The sequence below is a fragment of the Balaenoptera ricei genome, chromosome 14 (genome assembly GCF_028023285.1).
Source record: "Balaenoptera ricei isolate mBalRic1 chromosome 14, mBalRic1.hap2, whole genome shotgun sequence".
NCBI classification, from domain to species: domain Eukaryota; kingdom Metazoa; phylum Chordata; class Mammalia; order Artiodactyla; family Balaenopteridae; genus Balaenoptera; species Balaenoptera ricei.
Genome location: NC_082652.1, coordinates 12,607,788 through 12,630,529, shown reverse-complemented (window position 1 = coordinate 12,630,529; position 22,742 = coordinate 12,607,788). Strand labels below are relative to the sequence as shown.

The 22,742-nt window shown below is 42.9% G+C and overlaps 1 protein-coding gene across 22 annotated transcripts in view; it reads right to left on the bottom strand.

Annotated features, from left to right (window-relative positions):
• The window catches only part of SPRING1 (SREBF pathway regulator in golgi 1), a 259,028-nt gene that overhangs the window by 233,833 nt on the left and 2,453 nt on the right, over nucleotides 1-22,742 (bottom strand). For 20 of the 22 annotated variants that reach the window (XR_009497199.1, XM_059893967.1, XM_059893966.1 and 17 more), the window contains exons 2-4: nucleotides 15,950-16,106; nucleotides 11,926-12,077; nucleotides 11,413-11,526 (exon numbers count right to left, since the gene is read on the bottom strand). Coding sequence is in view for 21 of the 22 variants with exons in the window: in XM_059893967.1 (XP_059749950.1) it covers nucleotides 11,413-11,526; nucleotides 11,926-12,077; nucleotides 15,950-16,106 (423 nt within the window). In the remaining variant the exon portion in view is untranslated. Of the gene's footprint in view, nucleotides 1-8,745; nucleotides 9,321-9,353; nucleotides 9,684-11,412; nucleotides 11,527-11,925; nucleotides 12,078-15,949; nucleotides 16,107-22,742 lie in introns of those variants that run through there. The other 2 variants (XM_059893984.1, XM_059893988.1) reach the window with 2 other exon arrangements.

Sequence of the window (22,742 nt, the reverse complement as noted above, 5' to 3'; positions counted from 1 at the left end):
GGACCCTCATACGTGCTCCCATGTACACTTTCACAGATGGGCAAACAGGCCCAGAAAAAAAGAGACACACTGGAGCCAAGATGACTCCAGCAATACAGCTCAGTGTTGCTCCCTACCCCGTGCTGTCCTTCGGGTTTGCGTAGTAACTCAGCATCATTTCCTTCAAGGATTTTATCAGTCAGTGAGGGCCGTCGTAACAAAATACCACAGACTGGGGAGCTAAAACGGCAGGAATTTATTCTCTCGCGGTTCTGGAGGCTGGAAGTCCGAGATCAAGGTGTCAGTAGGTTTGTTTCTCCTGAGGCCCTCCTTGGCTTGCAGACAGCTGCCTTCTTAAAGCCCTGGTGTCTCTCCCTCTTCTTAGAAGGACACAGTCCTATTAGATTAGAAGCCACCCTCACAGCTTCACTTTAACTTAATCACCTCTTCAAAGGCCTTTTCTCTAAATAGGTTACATTCTGATGCACTGGGGTTGGGAATTCAGCATACGGATTTTGGGAGGAGACAATTCAGCCCATTATAAGGACTCTGCTCAGTGGGAAAAAGAATGTTAAGATAGAGCCCTCTCACCTGGGTTGTGCTGAAAGGCTAAGATCCCCTTTCAATGCATTATTCAAAAACCCTTCCTGGCAGGACTAGCAGCGAGGTGAAACATTCTGCTTAAATCAAGGATGATCCAAACCCAAGGTCAAACAGCAAGCTTCAGAGCAAATAACCCCTCCTCCATCTAGGACCTCCTTCTCAGCGCTCAGAGCCCAGTATGGCACTTACTACATCACAGGGGCTAAAAGTCCAGGTCCAAGAGCAAAAAAAGATCTGGGTCCCGTCACTATCCTGGTTTAAACCACTAAGACAGTGTTCCCCTACACGAAGAAATTAATCTGAGTTTGTTTTTTCAGAATGAGGATAAAAAGACCTACTACCTCATAAGCGTGGTTGTTAGGATTAAATAAGAGGTGTTTAGCGCCAGAAATGATAGGAAGACAGTCGCTGCTATCAGAGTGTGCCTAGGCTGGGCCCACGTGCACCTTCCAGGGCTCTGAAGTTGGCATCTAACGGTATAACCTGGAGCAAAATTTAACCTGAGCATCAGAGCCTTGCTCTTAAAATGAAGATGAGAAAGAATACCGGCCTCAGAAGACAGTGCCATGTGAAAGTGATGGTGCAAATGTTTTTTGTCTGGGTAGGAATGGTCAAGAGACTATTCTACATTTTGCCTCGGTGAACGGGAGAGGAGGAAGAAGGGGGCAGTCACGGGCACTGAGTTAAGCCTGGGGTCTTCGAGGGCACCAGCAGCAGATCTATTTCCTTCTCCTTGCAATGGATACTCCCCTGAGTCCCCGTGCACAAAATCGACAAGCCCCGGGAAAGAGTCTTGGTTTGTCATCACTACCAGATGGTCCTTCATTGTCTTAGGGAGAGGGAATCCACTCAGGCACAGGTCCCACAGTCTCCCGACAAGGACTATGCTGAGGACAGAAAACCTAAGGAATTGGTGCCGCCAAGTGGCACAGAGAGCAACTGCTCTTTGTGCCCCTGGCACCTCCTTCTTCTCTCCTCTCCCCTTCCTCTTCCTCCCATCTATCTCTCTTCCCCCTTCTTTCCTTGAAAGAGTACCCACGACCATCGTTTAATTCAGTGGCCATCCTTGAGGGTCTGAAAAGGCTGTGGTGAAAAGACAGGGCTTTAAGATCATATTGGACCTGACTCCGTAGTTCCTCCCTGCGCTAAATCAGGTCAATGAGCTTATTTGTGTCAAATAAATGAGCCCGGCTGACGGCTAAGCAGCTGCAAGACTATTTATCTCAGGCCTCCAAGCTGGCACTCAGCAGGCTGCAGGCAAAGCTCAGGAGGGGCACGGGTGTCAGGGCCTGAGCTCTCGGAGCACGCCCTGGATTGCTGCCCAGACAAAAACCTCCTGAGAGAAACTGAGTCCAGCACGTGTGTTGGGGGGTGGGGGGGAGATGGGGCGAGACTCTAGGCCTCTGAAACTATGGAGGTGAGCAGAGAAGATTCCAGCTCCAAATAGCAGCCCACGGAGCATCTGGGAACATCTTTAGAAAATGACATCCCTCCTGCCCTCAAAAACCATCATATGGGCCACAAACTTGACAAAGCAGAGCTGGCTTCTGGGGAAACCTGGCTGCTTTGAGCTCAGCTCATCCTTTCCCCAAACCAGACATCCAGAAAGACGTACGTACCCATGTGTCCTTCCCAGCCATTTTATATATTTTTTTATTTTTTTAATTCTGCAGTTAGTGATTCACTGAAATGAATGACATACTTCAGAGATTTGGAGTGGGGCTCCCCCCATCTTTTTCTCTTAGCTCTCTCAGGAAAGTGACATTCTGCCGTGACAGGCTTTGACCTCAGCACATTTCCTGCAGGTCAACTCTGGCTGAAATAGAATGTCTGTAACTTATTTGTGAAGAACACAAAGACTTGTCTCCCCACTGTGTAAAAATCAGACAGAAAAGGGATGCAGAAATGCAATGACAAACTTGTATGCATTTCTAAAAGGGCTTTCAATCCTACCCTGGCTTTATTTTAGAGGCCAGATGACACAATTAAAATGTGTACTTTAAAAAAAATAAATAAATAAAAATAAAAAAATTAAAAATAAATAAAATGTGTACTTTTCCCGCTCTGTAAATTAATTAGCTATAGTTGGGTTAAGCCAACACAACAAGAACTGTTTTAAAATATTATGTACAGCAGGATTCTACCTTTATTTATGTACTAACACAAAATACACATTCATGTACGAAAAAAAGATAACTTTACATAAAAACTTTAATTAGTGGTTATCTTTGGGGGCTGGGGATCTGACTATTGTGGTACAATTTAGTATCTTTGTAATTTTCTATTATTTTAAAATGTAATTCCCTACATTTTCAGGTTTCTGCCTAGTAATTACGAAAGAAATGAAAGGGAAACCTTTCACTGAGCGATGACTACAGAAGCCCTTAATAGGACTTCCAAGATGCTCTGAGCATCTCAGGTTAAGCATGCCTAAATAATTTAGCACTGTATTAAGGTATAGCTACAGAGCACATTCTGGGCTTCCCTGCCAAAAGACAGCTGTTTTTATGATGGAAAACACAGCAGCTGTCTTCACAGGTGCAGAGCAGCAATACATAATAAGTTGGTCCTAGCAGAGAAGAATATGGTCTCTATTTAAAATCCGAGGAGAAAAAGGCAAAAAATGGTGAGCCCCAGTTGAAATCTTCAAGAGAAAAGGGGAAGCCCTGATTTGAAGAAAACAGGCTCCAGATGGCTGGTTTCCACTTACCCAGTGAAAATCAAAGCCAAGGACCAAGTCGCTGGGCTCTGGTCTTGCTTTAACACGCGGCAGGATCTTTGGCACAAAAATCAGAATTTTGGATCTGCAAGATACCTTAGCAATCACCCTCCTTTGACAAATGAGGAAACCAAAGCCAGAAGAGGTTAATGTACTCAAGGCCATTAATGCCTGTGCTCTCATCAGTAAAATTAGGATGCTACTCACAGACTTCATTCTGCTGTTACACTTATAAACACACACACTCCTCCTCAGTAATAGTGACATGTGACCAACACAGTCTGAAATCCTGAATTTAACTGATAGCCAACACCACTTTTTCTCATTTAGCAAACACTTCTGATTTTGATAATCCGGATGTAAGCTGACCAGAGCTTGCCTACTCTATGCTGCATAAAAAAATGTATGAATTTAGAAAGTCCAAAGACCTGAGGAACTACTGACCCTACCAAAAACTTGTAAAGTACCCACTTAGAAATAAAATGCATTTCTAGCAGTGATATGTTTTGGTTCCTCCGAGCCCACAGACTGTGCAGTCCTGAGAAACAATACAGCTGGACCCCTGTCCAAACATTTGACTGACTGCAGGGCCCGCTGGTTGTAACTGGCCAGTTGCTCTGTTTATTATAATATTAAAGGCTGTACTTCTATTTTTAAAAAGTCCAGCAGTTCAGCTCTAACAGCAGACATGAATCGAGTTGTACGCTTGAAGGTACGTGGCGAGGGGCTGCCGGGACACGGAGTCGGCCACACAAACACAACCCCTGTTGTTCCCCACTCAGGCCCTCGGGGGCCACCTGTTCCTCTTCGTGTCTGTGTAAGCTGACTGGACGCTGAATGTTGCAGACGTGTGACTGAGCGAAAACGGGGATCCCGGTACCCAAAACTGTCCTCACACCATGACAACACACTATGCAACAAGAGTCCACACAGGCAAAGGGCCCGGAAGGCAATGCACTGATGCCACAGAGTCAGGAAAAGTGCTGTGTAGGAAAGAACTCTCACAATCCCACTGGCTTCTTTTTTCTTTTAATTATTTCTACTTACTTATGTGGTACCTTTTTAGAGTAGAATGACCAGTTTTCCAAATGGAATCTGTAGTGACTCATTTCCCCTCGCCCCACCCCCAAAGGCCCTCCTTGCAAAGAGCTACTGTAGGGGGATGGGGAGGGCAGATCTGCCAGGAGGGGAGGGGGCTCTCTCTAAACCCGGTCATTCTGCCCACGGGAGGGTGTCTGCACTTGGATTTTGTCAGCGCGCGAGGGACGCTGCCGCAGAGTAACAGTGCCATTCCTGGAGGCAGCACTGGGCTGGTAGAGACCAGGGAGGAAGCAGCACGTCCTGTGGGATTCCAGGGTAATTTAATCAGCAGCACTTGCGCACGGCAGAAGGCAAGGGCAGCGAAATAATCAAGACGGCTCTCAGCTCCTGGTAGTTTTTCTGTTTAACCGAAGGGGGTAAAATGTGACCCGAGAGTAGGGCCTCTGCCTCGGCCGGCACTGCTGATACGTGGAGCTGGATGACTCTGTGTCGTGGGGGCAGTGGTGGGCTCCACCCACTACACATACCGCCTGCCCTCAGTTGTGATAAGAATGTCTCAGACATTGCCAACTGTTCCCTGGGGGCAAAACTGCCCCCATTTGCTGCCCTAGATCAACTGGAAAAGTTAGTTAACAAGTGAGCCACTTGATTCTGAGTAATGCAGGGTTGAAAAAAACAAGAAAAGGGGTTTAAGGCCTCCTTCAGTGAAGAACGCTCTGTAAGAAAAAGACCAACAAAAGAAAAACTGGCCAAGGTCAAGAAGAGCAGTTTACCACATGTGAAAGATAAACACCCAATCAAAATATGGGAAGAAATTAAATATCAATTAGAACACAGAGATCCATTAGCAAAAAGAGTTAAAAAATGATACCAAGGGGTTCTTAGGTATATGACAAAAGACACTCCCCACATACTTTATTTATTTTGTTTATTTTTGGCTGTGTCAGGTCTTAGTTGTGGCACACGGGATCTTTCGTTGAGGTGCGCGGGCTTCTCCCTAGTAGTGGCGTGCGGGTTTTCTCTTCTCTAGTTGTGGCGCGCAGGCTCCAGGGCGTGTGGGCTCTGTAGTTTGCGGCACGCAGGCTCTTTAGTTGAGGCTTGCGAGCTTAGTAGTTGTGGCGCGCGGTCTTAGTTGCCCCACGGCATGTGGGATCTTAGTTCCCTGACCAGGGATCAAGCCTGCGTCCCCTGCATTGTAAGGCGGATCCTTTACCACTGGACCACCGGGGAAGTCCCACTCCCCACATAATTTAGGTGGGAGTATAAATTGGTGAAAATCATTCACAAATAAACATACAAACGTGTATGTGAAAGCATATCATCAGTGCATTATTTGTAGCAGCCAAAAAAGAAAAAAAAAAAACAGTAATAAGCTAAATGACCTCAGCAGGGATTAATAACATTACGGTATATCCATGAAACCGACACCAGGTGGTCACTAAAAATTATTAGATAGGCCTATATGTCACATAGAAGGATGTCCATCAGAGGATTGCTTTCAAGAAGAAAAAGTATTCTCATATCTGCCTAGAAAGTCATGAGGGAAGAGAAAAAAAACGGGCTGATCTCTAGGTTGCATGATTTTAGGTCATTATTACTTTCATCTTGACACATTTCTGAATTACCTGCATTTTAAAAATTATCTTTAGCATGAGTTCTTCTAAAAATAGTTGTAAAAATAATACCTAGAACTCTGTAGTTGCCACCCTTCCACCCAAGGGGCCCACCCATCCCCACCTTGCCAACTACGTGATATCAGACCCCCACTGGACTGCAGATGTGGACTTCATGCCCAGCACTGGGCCTTTACTCACTCCAACACCTCACAACAACCCCACGAGGAGCAGATGCGATCCCATATCACAGAGCAGGGCCTGGGACTCAGAAGAGGAAAGACTACCCAAGGCCATGCCTTAATAAGTAGGAGTTACTGACTGCGAGGCCGAATTCTCTCCAGCCTGTGAAGAGTAGACTAAATAACAGTAGAAATTAACACAACAGAGTAGAGTAACTATACTCTTATAACCATTAAAAAAAAAAAAAAAAAAAAAAAAAGAGTAGACTAAATAAGCAACATCTCCGTTCATTTACAATCCACCTGCAAATCCCAACTATGGGAACAGCTTGCTCGGAACCTTGCACACAGCTCCCACAGCGCCTTTGCAGCCTCACCAACTGAGGCACTCCCTGGACAGCCTCCAAGTCAGCTCCGGGAGCAGGCCAAAAACTGAAAACCCTGCTCTAAAATCCTATCCCCCGCTTTTCCAAGAGCTGCTGAGCTCGCCCTCCGATGCCAGCCCCAGCGTCGCCAGGTCCAGGGCCACCCCAAGTCCCAGGCCCTGTGGAGGCAGCGCCTTTTTCTACAGAATGCTTCTTTCCCTGTTAGAACATATCTTATCTTTATTGCTCCAGCAACGAGCATGGCAATTAAGATTCAGAACTGAGGGAAATGCTTTGAATTACCCAACTACCTTTCACCCCAAACATAACAATTTAAAAAATTTTCTTCTAAACTAAAGGTGTTTTCATTCCTTCTCTGATCTTTTCTTAAAATCCGATGTGTATCATGCACTTTGCTAAGCTCTGGGCATACAAAACTACGACAAGGGCCCTAATTCTGGAAATCTTCAGTCAAAGGAGCCAGAAACAAACCAGAGAGGGGAGCAGGGAGGGGTCCAGGCTAGAAGCCTGGGGAGGCCCGTGACGTTCCACGTCCTTGGGTGGCTTCGTTACAGAGTCTGCAGTACCATGACTTTCCAAAACAGCGAACGTGCCTCTTAGGAGTACAGAAGAACATACTCTAGGGCTGAATGAAAATGACCTTTGGATTACTGACCCAATTTGGCTACTTATACCACCTCTCCCCTCCGCTGGCCTGGACAACCGAGATCTATATGCTCTCAGAGGAGTGTTTACAGATGAGTCAGTGTTGGAGCTGGCGAGGGGTGGTGGGAAGGACAGTGGACCCGGCGCCGGAGATGAAGGTCGTGTTTTGGTTGTCATGGGGCCCAGGGAAGTCACTTCACTCCATTTCTTCATCTATGAGGTGGGAACAAACGAGCTTAATTCTCTACCTAAGTTGCAGAGGCTGTGAAAGCAGTGAAAATGCAAAACGTGCTTGCCAATATTCAAATACAGAATAAACAGGTATGGCTGACCTTTGATATAAACTGTTTTCACAGTAAATCTACGTTATTGCCCAAGGGTTCAAATAAGCTCAAAGGAGAGGCTGGTCAGTGACAACTACCAGGAGACAGACGGAGTTACCAAAAGCAATGAGCTGGTGAAACATGCAGACGTGTCCATTACTTTCACACACAGTCTGATTTAGCACCAGTGAACACACACAGAATCTGAAAAACCTGATGCAAACTGAATAGATTTCCTGGGATCTAACATTAAAAACAACTGCCAGACAGTTCACCCTCTAAGAAAGTTGACTTAGGGGGACAAACTACTTTGGGAAGATAAGTGTAAGTAACAGGAGGGAGTTAAGGGAAACTATTCCATTGAATGGACTGCAGAAACATACAGGAAGGCAAACGTGGCCCAAGGAAAAAGCTCCACTGAAATAAAAATGCTGAAAGCGGGCTGTAAAGCTCGTGCTCTGCTCTGAGGGCAACCGCTGAACAACCGAAAAAGAACAAGGAAGACCCTGCCCAATACCAGGGTTAGTGAGGGGCTCTGGGAAAGAACAGTGTGCGGTAATGGACTCCGGAGAGCAAAGAGGGGCACGACGTCTTGATCTGAGGACCAAATACTCTCAGCCTTGACCAGAGAGGGTTAGTGTCATATTAGAAACACAGGACGCCTCCAGCATGTGGACCAGCAGCCTGCACATCCAATGTCCACGGAGGGTAGATGTGAGTCTCTTAGGGCACCCTGACAGAAACTTGAGTTTTGTTCTTCTTTGTAAATCATAGGGAAACCAAATGTCTGTACCCATCACATCTCCCGAAGCTGAAAGCGATAAAGGACGACCACTTACAGTCAGTTGCGAGATGTATCTCCACTGAGGAATCGCCTTAAGATGGGGTTTCCATGACAGAAGAGGAGGAGGCCGCCCAGCAGATGACTTTCCTGAGGCTCCCACTGTCCCACGGCTGAGCAGACCAGTCATTTCAACAGGGGCAGAGGAAACAAGAACAGAACCCTCCAGGACAACAAGGCAGAATTTCTGGTTAAAACGGTGCATGCACATAGGTAAACAAGCATATCCAAATACCACTAGGAAAAAACCTGAGAGCACATGGTGCCAGCTGCTAGAAAGTTGGCACAGGATGAGAAGGGAACAGCATCTGAGTTTCTAGACAATTTTAGATGTCAGGACACGGTGTTCAGGGCCCACTCTTGAAGATGCTGTTAAAACAAAACCAAGAACAAACCACCTCGAGAGAACATGCTTGTTCTAAGAGACCAAACATTTTATCTGGGTGAAGGGTCGATCTCACTCTTGAAACTCAAGAACACAAGAAAACAACAAGAACAATCTCCTTGAATATACTCAACTATCAAGGAATTTTCCTATAGGAAACACGAGAATTTTCCCACTACTCTAAAGAAGTCCAATAAATAACTTTACAGTGAAGGGCCCGAGGAGAACACACACAGATGCCCACAGGTCCCCGAGCAGCCGCAGAGCAGAGGCGTTCAGAGTGCTGATGCCTTCACCAGGTCGCCCACAGTCTTGTCTTTCTTGAATGTAACCCGCCGGCTGGCATTTCCAACTGCTTTACGGAACAAGTCCATCTGGTAAGCCCGGGGGCGAGTGAGGCCAAAGAGCACAGCACAAGAAGTGGTCAAGGTCAAGTCTTCTCCTGAAGACCAGAGAAGGGCTTCAGGCTACAAGTTCTTCAGCAGCGCATCCTCCCAGTGGGTTGAATCTCCCTCACCGTCACGCGGGGAAGAGCTCGGGAGGGCTCTCTCCGTAGCAGTACTTTGCTATGGGATCCCTATAGGTGTTCTCATGCTGCACGCTCTGTTGGCAAAAGGGAAGAGAAGATCGCCGTGAGACAGAGCAGGATGGCGGCCGGCAGACGCTCCCTGCAGAAGCCCGGGTGAGTCCATCTCCAAATGTCACCAAAAGGGTCCAGGGCACTTTCTGGAGCAAAGGCAGATGCTCAGCACAGAATGCCAATGAAGGGCATGAAAATGGACATAGTGTCACCGCAGGACTGCTTCTTTTATGCACACTAGTGAGTTTTTTTTAACAACCTAGCTGTGACTAGGATAACTTGAGACAAAAAACTTTTCTCAAAGTATTTTAAGTCAGATTAAGATCCAATGGGTGTTTTGCACGTGACCCCGTGCTTCAAAGGAATTCAGTCCCCGGCACTGAACCCTGCAGAGATGAAGGAGATGCACTTCAAATTGCTTTCGTCAAGTTTTATGTACCTAAGGGCTGGTACACACGCTGAATCCCACAGTACCACACACGCTTCATCTGGCCAAGCAAAGTGCGATTTAACACAGACAATCATCCTTGGTGGCTAATTTTTCAGCAATTTGTTTTCATACAAGCAACTTGAGTTTTTGGCTAGTCTAGAATTCATTAATTAGCCTAAAACCAAGGCTAAACATCTAAATTGTAAGTATTAATCCAATTTACAGACATGCAGCCAAATCTTTTCTTTCTTGGGACACTTATAAAGGCAAATTGCCAACTGGTAAATTTCTCTTTACAATGAAAATGCAAAGTCTGAAATTTTAGCATCTTCACTCAAGTTTGGAAATAACTCCTGGGTTTTATCAGTTAAAGAAAGAAAATACTTGGCCTTTTCTAGCATTTCTCAGAATGAGAGTATGAATCAAAGTAAGTCATGGGTTCAGCCATCCTCCACATTTCCTTTAAAGACCATTCAAATGGAAAGCTCTTCCAACAAAACAAGGATATCAGGAATTTCTTCATTTTTCAAATGCTCATTATAATCCCTGAAACATTTACCCAGTGATGCTGAATGCTCTAAGAGCAGACCAGAGACATGAAGAGTGGTGTAAAACCCAAAGGCAGACTACAGAAATCTGGCAAAGGGTACAAGAGTTCCAGAGAATGACAAATGAGTCATTTATCTCAGACGGAGCCAGGACAATCTTGCAGACACCATGAATGGAAGCCAGAGGAAGAGCGCCCGTATGACAAACACGTCTGGTGATTTTACAAAGACAGCTCCAACAACCGCCAGATCACAAAGGCTGAGAGCAGAGGATGCGCGGAATGATGGAAAGGCAAAGACGTTCAGACGCTTTCAGCAGCTGGTGCCGTGTTTAGTGCCCAAGAGCAAAGCATTTAATGACAACATGCTGAAAAGTACTGAGAGCTTGGCAACCTACAGATTTACCTGTGTATTTTTCAACACCCACCTGCCCCATCCCCTTGAATCCTAAAATAAACCACAACTTTGTCCCAGAGTAAATTAGAACCCACTCTAACCGAGTGGTTGCTGGAAAGCCTTAAATTTCAGTCAAAGACAGAGGAGAGAACTTCTCTCAGGAATTGGACTATTAGGACTCCACCCAGACTTAAAAATAATTTTAAGCTTCCACTTAAAATACAGACAAGATAATCAGATAGGGAAGATGCAAGTTAGTCGGACCTTGATTTGATATAAATATTTTACATCCCTAACTTGTATAAATCTCATGTTCACATTCTAAATACAGTCAGCCCTCCATACCATGGGTTCCGCATCCGTGGATTCAACCAACCACGGGTCAAAAGTATTTGAAAAAACTCCAAGAAGTTCCAAAAAGCAAAACATGGTATTTACATTGTATTAGTTATTGTAAGTAATCTAGAGATGATTTAAAGCATACGGGAAGATGTAAGTAGGTAATAGGCAAATATTATGCCATTTTATATGAACATTTAGGGATTTGGGGTCCTGGAACCAATCACCCTCGGATACCAAGGGATGATGTACTATCAATCCACCAAAGCTCCACACAACTTCGTTTAAATCTCTTCTCCATTATCACCCCACCAAAAGCCCCCAGTGCATATTTTTGAGTTTTCCTGCAGACCCTGACTCCCCCCAGCAAATACCCCAGCTAGAGGCATCACAGCTTCTGACCTGGGATGAGGTCCTGCATTTAGCCAAACACAATTCAAAGTGATCTTCGACTGCCATGAAGAGGTTCTGGAATGCCACAGCTGCCCGGTTGAGGAAGCGCTCCAGGAGAAGTTGCTATGAAAACAAAAGTTAGTACCTGTAATAAATTCCAAACTCAGAAGCACAAGGTAACCTTGGAAATTTCTCCTAAACTAACGGACTGCTGATACGGGGAAGAGGAGGGGAAGGAGAGAGGGAGGGGAGCTCAAGTGAGCAGGAGGGCTGATGTTTTATTCTTCAGATATCTGATTAGGAATACAATGGCCTATTCTGCCAAAGAACCACTGGAGGAATTGGGAACCACCTCCTTTCCTTGTAGACAAAGGCTACCTCACAGCAGCCATTTCCGACGCCGACAAGGTTCCCTTCTAAGTTCTATTTCCAAAAGAATCTCACAAGAAGATTCTAATGCTCCTCGTGAAATGCAGGCGGAAAGAATAAAGGAGATGTAGCACAAGGAGCAACTCTCCATACCTTGTTGGGCTGCAGGCAGCAGGAGACACAGTACTCATAGGCGCTGCAGCAGCCATTGGACAAGCAGCCATCACAGCAGTACTGCTTTGTGCCAGGGACGTTGACGTTACAGCAGCCATTTACCAGCAAATCTTTCCTCTCACAAACGTAACCTGAAAGTCAGAGACTAACCTGAGTATAAACCCAGCAGTCCCCCCACCTGCCCACCAGGGGCGATCACGAGGCAGCAATGAAAGTCCTGCATGCAAAGAACATAAAGATGGAGTCTGGAGTCAGGGGCATCCTAAGGACCACAGAACCTGGAATCAGACAGTGTCTAATGAGAGCTTGCTTCCTGCATGCGGCAGTTTACAGGAAACATGGACTCCCATTTTATAAGTAGGCTATATATGTCCTAATCTACCTAAAATTACCTTTTAGTCTGCTGTCACATATTTGATGCAATCATCACATCGCCTATGTTTTCCTGTGCTAACCTATGCAAGCCAATTTTTCATCTATGCCTGGGGAAAAATGTCATTCTTTTTCAAAGAAAAATCTGAAAAGAGGAAAAAACCAAGGTTTTCACTCCTGAAAGTGAGATCCTTCTAGATTTAAAACAAACAAAAAACCTCCACATATACTTTTTACATTTAAATACCTTTTAAATACTCACCATTTATTTAGTAGTTTGAAGGATTTTTTAAAATAGTAGTCACACCTAACCTTTATAAACTGATTTAGGCTCCTTTTAATTATACATTGCAGGGATTCAACTACCCCTCAGCATTAGGGAATGAGAGTACTCTAATACCCAAGGAAGAAAAATCCTCCCAATTCCCTCCATTTATCATCTAAACACACCCCCTCCAACCTAGTTCATTCATTCATACTCAACTTTAAGAAAAGAATCTCCTCACAAAAGCTAATTTATTGTTCATAGCTGCTAAATACACATTTCTCTATATCCTTCTGGGAGTGGGACAGAAAAATGTAAGAATAAGTTCATTAGGGACACCACGTGGCCCATGGGAAACTCCCAGGTGCAGGCCCAGGCCCACAGGTACACACATGGGCCCACGGGTGCACACAGGTGCAGAGCAGCTGTTCCTCACATCATTCCATTATAAATGCCCCAGCTTCTTAATCCTCAGAGAATGAGACGTCGTGAAGCATGAGTTTGTTTTCAGAAACTACTCTGGAAAACAAGGTCTGTGCAAAAGCAGGAGGAACCATTAAAATAACAATGGAAGGGACCAGAAGGGCCCTCGTGTCACACTGGGGAACCTGAGGCCTACGAGAACCAGATCGCTGCTGTTGTGGTTTTAACTATGCCTTTTGTCTTCTAAATTAAGACAGGATGATTCTAATGCCACATAAAATGTTTCTGGGATTCTTCCTAACTATTCTTACTCACTTTCTTCAGAAGGGTTATAAATTAAAAATCCGAATAAGCCAGCATGTTCCTCAAAATTCTGCCCCAAATGATAAATACAGAGCATCTTATCACATGATCTCTGTGTGAGAAAGATGTAAAGCATTACACTTGTTGAAATGATCTTTCTGCCCTCTTCTCTTTTCCATGTTATAAGTGCTAGCATCTCAGGCCTTCTGCTTTTCCCCAGTACAAACTGCAAGTATTTAGCTTTGAAACCAGGCAGGTCTTTCTAACTTCTGGTGAAAGTCCATCAAGATTTTTCCTTTTGCATCAGAAATGTACTCCTGCAAACATTATTTCCAACGAGGAGTCCTGTGAGATCACAACCTCAGAGTGTGCTGCTACTGACTGGGAAACCAACTTCTAACCTTTGAAAAATTTGTAACTCTGTTGGTTGTCTTATTGAATAAGGTGTCACCCTGGCAACACTCGTGGGGGTGGCACCTGCTTGCTAAAAGGCAAAAATTCCTGCAAGTTTTCTTTATTACACTGCTTATCTCCTCTCCTGCATTCATGGAGGTAAAATAAAACCTATGGTTCTTGGATTTTTTTTGATTGGTTCTTGGAACTTAAGAAATCTGAGAGTCTTTGTCTCACTTGAATTAAGCAGAGGGAAATCATTCTTTTGCTAGCTATGACAAAAGAAAAGGACAAACTGTCATTCATAACTAATATTAAATATTAAAGTCAAGTCATAAGATTTCATGCTTTCTCACTGAGTATCATACAAACAAAAGCCTATAAGAAAACAGCACTGAACTCCAAGTTCAGTCCTGGTCTTAGTCCTAGGTCTGCCCCTGACTGACTAGCTGGGTCATCTTATGGAAGTAACTTCCCTTCGCTAAACTTTACTCTGTTAAAACAAAGCAAAACAAATGTTACTTGCAATTTAATCTGCTTTTTCAATGTGATCTTAAAAACAGAGCTGGGCACTGTTGAGTCATCAGTGCATTTTTGTGCAAAATTTTCCAGCTCTTCTAATCTAGGTGGGAGGTTTTCCTGATTCCTTCCTTCAATCCCAAATAATCTCATCTGCTCTGATTCCTTTGAGATCTTTTTGGAAAAGTTTTTTCTTTTTTAATTATTTTGCTGGGGTTGCAAACTTTAAATATAGATATATAAAAAGCACTATAGTTTCATTTTGAAGATAGTACGTGTCTTCATTTTGTTGGGCTTCATCATGTATCGATGAAGATTCTAATTCAAGGTTACCTGTATCAATTTCAGTATTGTCACATTCATAACCCATTTGTTCTATGACTCTAAGAGAGAGCAAATTTTACTCTTGCAAACTAACCAGATTATTGCGAACCACCAGGTGAAAAGAGAATAAACAATCTGTAAACCAATCGGGGAACTCTGACCACTGTCTGGATAGCTGACATTAAGGAAAAGTGGTACTCTCTTGGAGTGATAATGGTATCCCGTTTATGGTTTATAAAAGAGCCCCTGCCACCTTGGGCAGGTTCCTGAACCGCTTGGTGCCTGTGTCTTCAACTACAAAGTGAAGACAGCAATACCTACACCTCACAGGACTGCTACAACAATCAAATGAGATGTTGTTCAAGGAGAGCTTTTAGCCTAGTGCCCAGCATGTATTAAGGGCTAAATTAATGCAGGCAGAGCATTACCAGGAGTCTCTCCTTGGGGAACTGGGCCAGGCTTAGAGTGGTTAGAGCTCTAGCGGCTGTCTAATCCAAACGCCTCGCCAGCACAGGAATCGCCTTTCTTATAGACTAAAACTCTGGGAGAAGGCACCAAAACAGACAGATTGTATTTTTTAATTGAGGTATCGTTGATTTACAATATTACATAAGTTTCAGGTGACAACTTAGTGATTCACAATTTTTAAAAGTTATACTCCGTTTATAGTTATTATAAAATATTGGCTATATTCCCCGTGCTGTTTGATATACCTCGGTAGCTTATATTTTATACACAGTAGTTTGTACCTCTTAATCCCCTAGCCCTATCTTGCCGCTATAAAAAGAATGAAATTTTGCCATTCGCAACAACGTGGATGGATTTGGAGGGTATTACACTTAGTGCAGTAAGTCAGACAAAGGAAGACAAATACTATGATATTGTATGATATCACTTATATGTGGAATCTAAAAATAAAACTAGTGAATATAACAAAAAAGAAACAGACTGATGTTTTAATAGTAACAGTAAAACATTTTGAAGTGTTTATAATTCATTTGAGATTATGCAGTCAACAAGTCCATTCATTCTCTTCCTAAATGCCAACACTATGTGGATACGATTCAGGTCACCAAGAAGAAAAACTGTTTATCTTGTAGAGTTCACCATCAAAGTGAGAAAAAAAAGACTGTTAAGATCTGAAGGTACTGGGGCTGGGAAGAGACTGGCAGGAAGTAGTCAGGGGGCTGACGCATGATAAAATTCTAACTCTGGAGAGTGTCTCTTATCAAACCAAGCTTCTCTGATGTTGAGGGGAACCTTGAATGATGAGTCAGATATAAAAGACAAAGACGTGAGAAGTGTTGGAAATGGGCAAGAGGGGGAAAGACAGCATATAAAATCCCTATTTAAAAACCTACGAATGGCCCAGGGACTGCAGGACAGGAAGGGAGCCTGACTAACCAAGTTCATCCGTGATGAGGTGCTTCCCTTGAATGGAGTTCCGGCACTGGTTGCTGGGCCGACTGCTGTTGCCCAAGTTAAACTGCACTTTCCATGGGATGGGCTGATCGTGGTCTTGAACCTGGAGGAGATTCCGATCTCTCACTGCCCTCTCCTCCTACAAAGACACCATAAATGAGAAGGTTAAAGTATCACTTCTTGCATTTTCATCAATTTTTTCATATAAACTACAGTAATAGGAAAGAAACAATACAAAACAGCTTGCACAACAGGAATCTGCACTCCCCTGCTATGAGCAAAGTCTGAGCCAAAGTCATGAAAAAAAATGCAGGGCTTCCCTGGTGGCACAGTGGTTAAGAATCTGCCTGCCAATGCAGGGGACATGGGTTCAAGCCCTGGTCCGGGATGATCCCGTATGCCGTGGAGCAACTAAGCCCATGTGCCACAACTACTGAGCCTGCGCTCTAGAGCCTGTGAGCCACAACTACTGAGCCTGCATGCCACAACTACTGGAGCCCACGCGCCTAGAGCCCGTGCTCAGCAACAAGAGAAGCCACTGCAATGAGAAGCCCGCGCACTGCAACAAAGAGTAGCCCCCACTCGCCACAACTAGAGAAAGCCCACGCGCAGCAACGAAGACCCAACGCAGCCAAGAATAAATAAATAAATAAATAATTTATTATTTTTTTTAAATGCAAAATAAACCTGTAGGAAGAAGTAATAAATTAGGGCTATGCTTCAAAACTGGCAGACTTACATAAATGCCCCTGGACTATATGCACATTATAAATGTGTACAAAAGCATTAATTTTGTCAAAAAATTTTGGAGGGAAAAAGTTTTGAACTTTTTCTGATGGCAAATCATTTAAAATATTTTTTATATTAAAACAAATACATTGTGGAATAGAATGTAAAATCTGAATACACTTTTAAAATAGAAGAGGAAACTTCAAAGAAACTTTCCAACTGTCATTTCAGACAATACCTGGACAGGTCTAGGGCACAAGGTTACTTTCATTTGCAGTGAGGAGTTTAGTGGTAAACTAAGGGGAACGCTGAATTGGGAGGTTGATTTCAGGGGCAAGAAGAAGCATGTCAACTTGCAAATTTCTTCTATGAAAAAATACTGAGCATGTGACCCTTAGAACATACCTTTCTTTATAAAAGACACCCATGCCAGCCAGCCCTTTACGTAGACATGCAAAGTGAGGAGTTGCTCTAGAGGCAAGAGTTTAGATCTTTTCTCCTAGCCCCCAAGGCACGGTCGGGCTTTCCAAATTGCCTTTGTTATACTATTAAAGAAACTAAGTAAGGTGCCTGAGTGCCAAAAAACAAGCCATACAAGAAACAGCCATCTTCTGGATTCGTCAACCTATCTGTCACTAGAAAACAAAACAATGATAAGACTCCCTCCAAGAGGCTTTTTATACATAATAGTTTAACCATTCTACCATTTTAATAGAGCTCTGTGGCTTTTGCCGTTAAGAATGATCTGTCATGTGTCACTGTTTGAGAAAAAGCAACTAACCTTGAAAGTTGATGGCAAAGGTTATACTTTAAGACAATGGGAAAGAGCTATACAGTTACTAAGATATTCCTAGGAAAGCTATGCGGGAAGAGCTATTAATATTTAAAACATGCATATCCACATGTACTTTGGCACAGCAAACACGTTTTGAGGCCTAGCCTCTGGAAAGTACAGACGTGTAAGGGTGCACTAGGATGTCTACTACAGCACCGTTTATGTGGTAGAAAAAACCTGGAACCCCAACCACAGAGAAATGAGTGAATAAACACTGGATAGCTATAGCTATTACCTAAAAATTACATATGACTGATGTGTATTTATCTATAGCAGGAGTCCTTAAACCTGACTTGCTCATCAGATCATGTAAGGACTTCAAATTCTGATTCCTGAGCCCAACTCCAGACTGAGTAAAAAGCTCTGTGGATGGGACCTGGGAATCAATATTTTTAAAGCACTCGGATGATCTTAATACAGAGGACTGCAGATCCCTGGTGGATGTCCATAGTATATTAAGGAAAAAAACAAGTTACAAAATAATGTGCATATTATCACACATTGTATTATAATTGTATTAATACATACACATGGGTTTGTAAGAGCTGAGATAAAGGCATGCAAAGATACCACAGACCATTAACATGGAAGGGACATAGGTGATTATTAACATTTTTCATCATCGTTGGAATAGTTTCATTTTTAATTTAAAATAAAATGATAAAAAATTATTAAAAACATGATGATCATTAACAACAGGAGACACTAAATGAGGAATCTACAGGAACTCTGTACTATCCTTGAAACTTTTCTGTAAATCCATAATTACTCCAAAATTAAAAGTTTATTTTAAAAAAATGACTGCCAACATGAAAGACATAAATTGCCCACAATCCCATCACTTGAATAAAGCTGTATCTATTTCTGCATATTAACTTCTAGCCTTTGACCCCAGCATTTATACTACAAATTAGGATGCTTCGCATTCAGCTCCTCTTGACACTAATTGGATGGTAAACCATTCAAGTACCTACATTATCTTGATAATCACATTTTCAAGGCTATATAATAATCCATCACGCTGATGTGCTGTAATTTAGTAAAAACATCCTCTACAGATCAACGTTTAAGCCCACCCCAGGTGTTTGGTATCATAAATAGCACTGCAATAAAAATGTAGACCTTTTGCTTATTCTCGAGTAATTTGTGGTAGGAATTATTATTAGTAGAGTCAATGCTAAATAGTGCCAAATATTGATAATTTCCCAAAAGTTATATATGCCATTTGTAACATTACCAGCATTTAAATAAGTGTGCCACTCCACTATTGAATTTTGTTCCTTAATTTACTAAAGGTAAAACAGTCCTTCAAGGTGACTTTCATTTCTATTCTGCCCCCTCTCTTTTGTTTCTTTTATAGGAAAGAACTGGCACTAGCAGGAACAGGATGGGTTATAGCGATACAAAAACAACATCTGTATTCCTTGGTTGGGGCAAGAAGAGGACTTAAATGCAGAAGTCTTGGGAATATGGGACAAATCACTTAGGTGCACAATGCTTAACCACCTGTAAATTCATGAGTTCTGCTGGGACCGTGTCAGTTAATGGCATAATCAAGCTATGTGCAAACTAAAGTGCACTTCAAATGCTACCCTAGATAAATTAATAGCCATAAAGACTTAAGAAGCTGGTCAAAGTACAGTAAACTGGATCTCACAACAAGGTTGAAAGTGCTCTTGACATCACTCTCAAACTTTCCTGTTATTCCTTCTGAAAGAAAATGAGAGTTCACGGACAAGGGCATCCCAGAAGGACCTCTTTCACATTACTATGTTCCTGGTAAACAGGATGGCAATTCTCCCAGCACTTGCACTTGTTTTCAAACATGAATATTCAAGACCTTTCCAAAAGAACTGGTAAGAGTTGTACAACCAGAAAAGACCGTACAAGAGATTGTGTAAGACATAATGGCAAATGTAATGAATTAGCACATGGTCACTTTCCTGAAGGTCCGGTCTTGCAAGGGTGTGGTGAAGGGGCACTGAGGGGATTCCTTCGTTGGACAGTTGGCTTTAAACCTTTCCCAAACTACCCTACTAGGCTGTCTCAATTTTAAGCACCCCCCCAGTGTGTGTGTGTGTGTGTGTGTGTGTGTGTGTGTGTGTGTGTGTGTGTGTGTGTGTGTGTGTGTGTGTGTGTATTTTTTCATTCAAGATTCATTCAAAGGTATCAAGTTCTTACAATGTGTTAAAGATACAGAGACAAAGATAGGCAGGTTCTCTATTCTCAAAGAGTCTCCAGGGCCTTCCCTGGTGGCGCAGTGGTTTAGAATCCAGCTGCCAATGAGGGAGACAAGGGTTTAAGCCCTGGTCCGGGAAGATCCCACATGCTGGCAGAGCAACTAAGCCCATGCGCCACAACTACTGAGCCTGCACTCTAGAGTCTGCAAGCCACAACTACTGAGCCCGCGTGCCACAGCTACTTTAGTCCATGCGCCTAGAGCCCGTGCTCTGCAACAAAAGAAGTCACCACACTGAGGAGCCGGCGCACCACAACAGAGAGTAGCCCCCCCACCCCCCCCACCCCCCCCCCCCCCCCGCTCACAGCAACCAGAGGAAGCCCGCACGCAGCAACGAAGACCCAGTGCAGCCATAAATAAATATATTAAAAAAAAAAAAAAAAAGGAGCCTCCAGAATTTTCTTCATAAACTACAAGGAGCTAGAGAAATGTTTTTATTACTAATGTATATTACTTACCCTCTGATTTAAAAAGGGGTATTTTAATAACTGTCCTGTCTTTTTTTCGGGGGTTATCATAAGGGTCAAATGAGATGTGTCCCATGTAAGCAGTAAAGCACTTAAACATAAGGCACTGTCATTAAAAGAATCGCTTATGATTCTCAAAAGTAAAAGAAAAAAGGAGATAAAGGCCAGAGGGAATCCCAATGTCTAATATTTGGGGAATAGCTAACAAATATAGCCTGATCATGGAAATTTTTAGTTATAAAAACTTACACCTAGAAAGAGCTTTTAAAGATGGGGAAAATGCATCTATGTTAAGTGAAGAAACAGTAGGCCCTAATTATATTTTTAAAATATGAAGAAAGAAAATATGCCCAAATATCATCAGTGAATCCCTCTGGTTGGTGAGATTAAAGATAATTGCTTTCCTCCTCTACCCTGTGCAGCATTTTACAGACTCTGAAAGGTATGTGTACCCTGGTGATAAGGTGAAAGAGCAGAAAAACAGATTAGCAACTCTCTCTTATGATTTATTACACTTTATACAGTGTCTAACTTGAAACCAATTTACATACTTAATTACGTGAAAGCTAAAGATGTTCATATATTTTCAAGGAGTTATGCAAATAGCCCTGACACTTTCTGGAACTGCACCACTTGAACAACTACAAGAACAGTTATTTACATGAGAGGACCTCTAAGGACCCTTCTGACTCCAAGACTGGGATTTCTCTAATCTCAGCTCAAATGCCCCATAGAGTTAGGCCCACCTTGCCGCTCTATCACAGTACCTTGTTTTGTATTCTTTGTATCACAAATTATTATCTGAAATAATTCTGCTCATTTGCCATTTCTACCCCTCACCCCCTACAGAATATAGGCTCTGGGAGAGTAAGACTGTATCTGCTTTGCCCCCCACTGTATCTCTATCATCTAGTAGACAGTGCCTGGTGCAGCTGGTGTTCACTAAACATTTGTTAAATCAATGTGCCCAAGTCACCTAGCACCCAGTCCTCACCCACAATGGCATCCCCACCAAGGTCACTAATTTCTCCTGTGCTCCCATCCCTACAATTTAAACTATCCCCCCAAGCATTAATTAACATGAAAATCAAAACAGGAATTCAAAGCTGTAGAGAATAATCAACTATTCTCTAGGCAAAAAGTGGCCACATCTGCTCCACGAGTTCACAGTCTCACTGAAGCAGAGCTAAGGATCGTATGAAAAACTCCAAAGCTTTGGAGTATTTCACAGCATCTTCTCAATTAATTCTAACCACACCCACCCCGCCTTCCCGTCCAATAGACAGATAGCTGTGCCATAGCACAGCTCTCCTTACAGACGGAGCCTGAGGCTAGGCAAAATGGAGCAGACTCCCTCAAGCCACAGAGCTCAGGAGTGCTGGAAGACCAAAGCTGCAGCAGAGAAGAGAGCAGGAGGAGCAAACTCACAGGCATGTAGGAGGAGCATCGGTCAGAATAGGCTCCAAGGATCCTCTACAGTTTTAAAAATTACTGAGGACTTCAGTATGTGAGTTAATGAGGGTTATGGCTATTGATATTTATCATACTGGAAATTAAAACAAATTCTTAAAACATTTATTTTAAATAAGTTATTTATTCGTTTAAAAATAACAATAATGAGCCCATTACATGTCAACAGTTTTTCATGTGTGTGGGGGGAAAAATGTTCTTCAAAACAAAAAAATATATTTGGTGAGATGAGAAAATGTTTTTACATTTCTGCAAATGTTTTTAATGTCTGGCTTGATGGAAAACAGCTGGATTCTCACAACTCCCTCTACATCCAATTTATTGCAATACATTGTTCAGGCTGAAGCTTATGAAGAAAATCTACCTCACACAAATGTGTAGTTGGAAATAGAAGGAGTATTTTAATGGCTCTTCCAGATAATTATGGATAATCTTCTTTGATACTACTTCAAAACTTGACAAGTATAGTTTCTTAAAAGTTCACTGCAAATGGTGCAGCCACTTTGGAAAACAGCCTGGCAGTTCCTCAAAAAGTTAAACACAGAGTTACCAAGTGACCCATCAATTCCACTCCTAGGACCATACTCAAGAGAACTGAAAACATATTTCCAAACAAAACCTTGTACACCAATGTCCATGGCAGCCCTAGTCATAACAGCCAAAAGGCAGATACAAGCCAAGTCTCCATCAAATGATGATGGCTAAACAAAATGTGTTAGATGCCTACAACGGCATATTATTCAGACATAAAAATGAAGTACTAATACATGCTACAACATGGATGAGACTTGAAAACTGGCTTTTAACTGAAAGAAGACAGACACAGAAGACCACATAGTGTATGTTTCCATTTATATGAAATGTCCAGAATACATAAATCCATGGAGACAGAAAGTTGACTAGTGGTTGCCAGGGGCTTGATGGGCAGGGATAGAGAGGTTATATCTAACGCGTTTCTTAGGTAGTGGGGGAATCAGATCCAGAAAAATCTGCAAAACAAAACTGTTGCCAGAAGTTTCAGGGGATTCATGATCA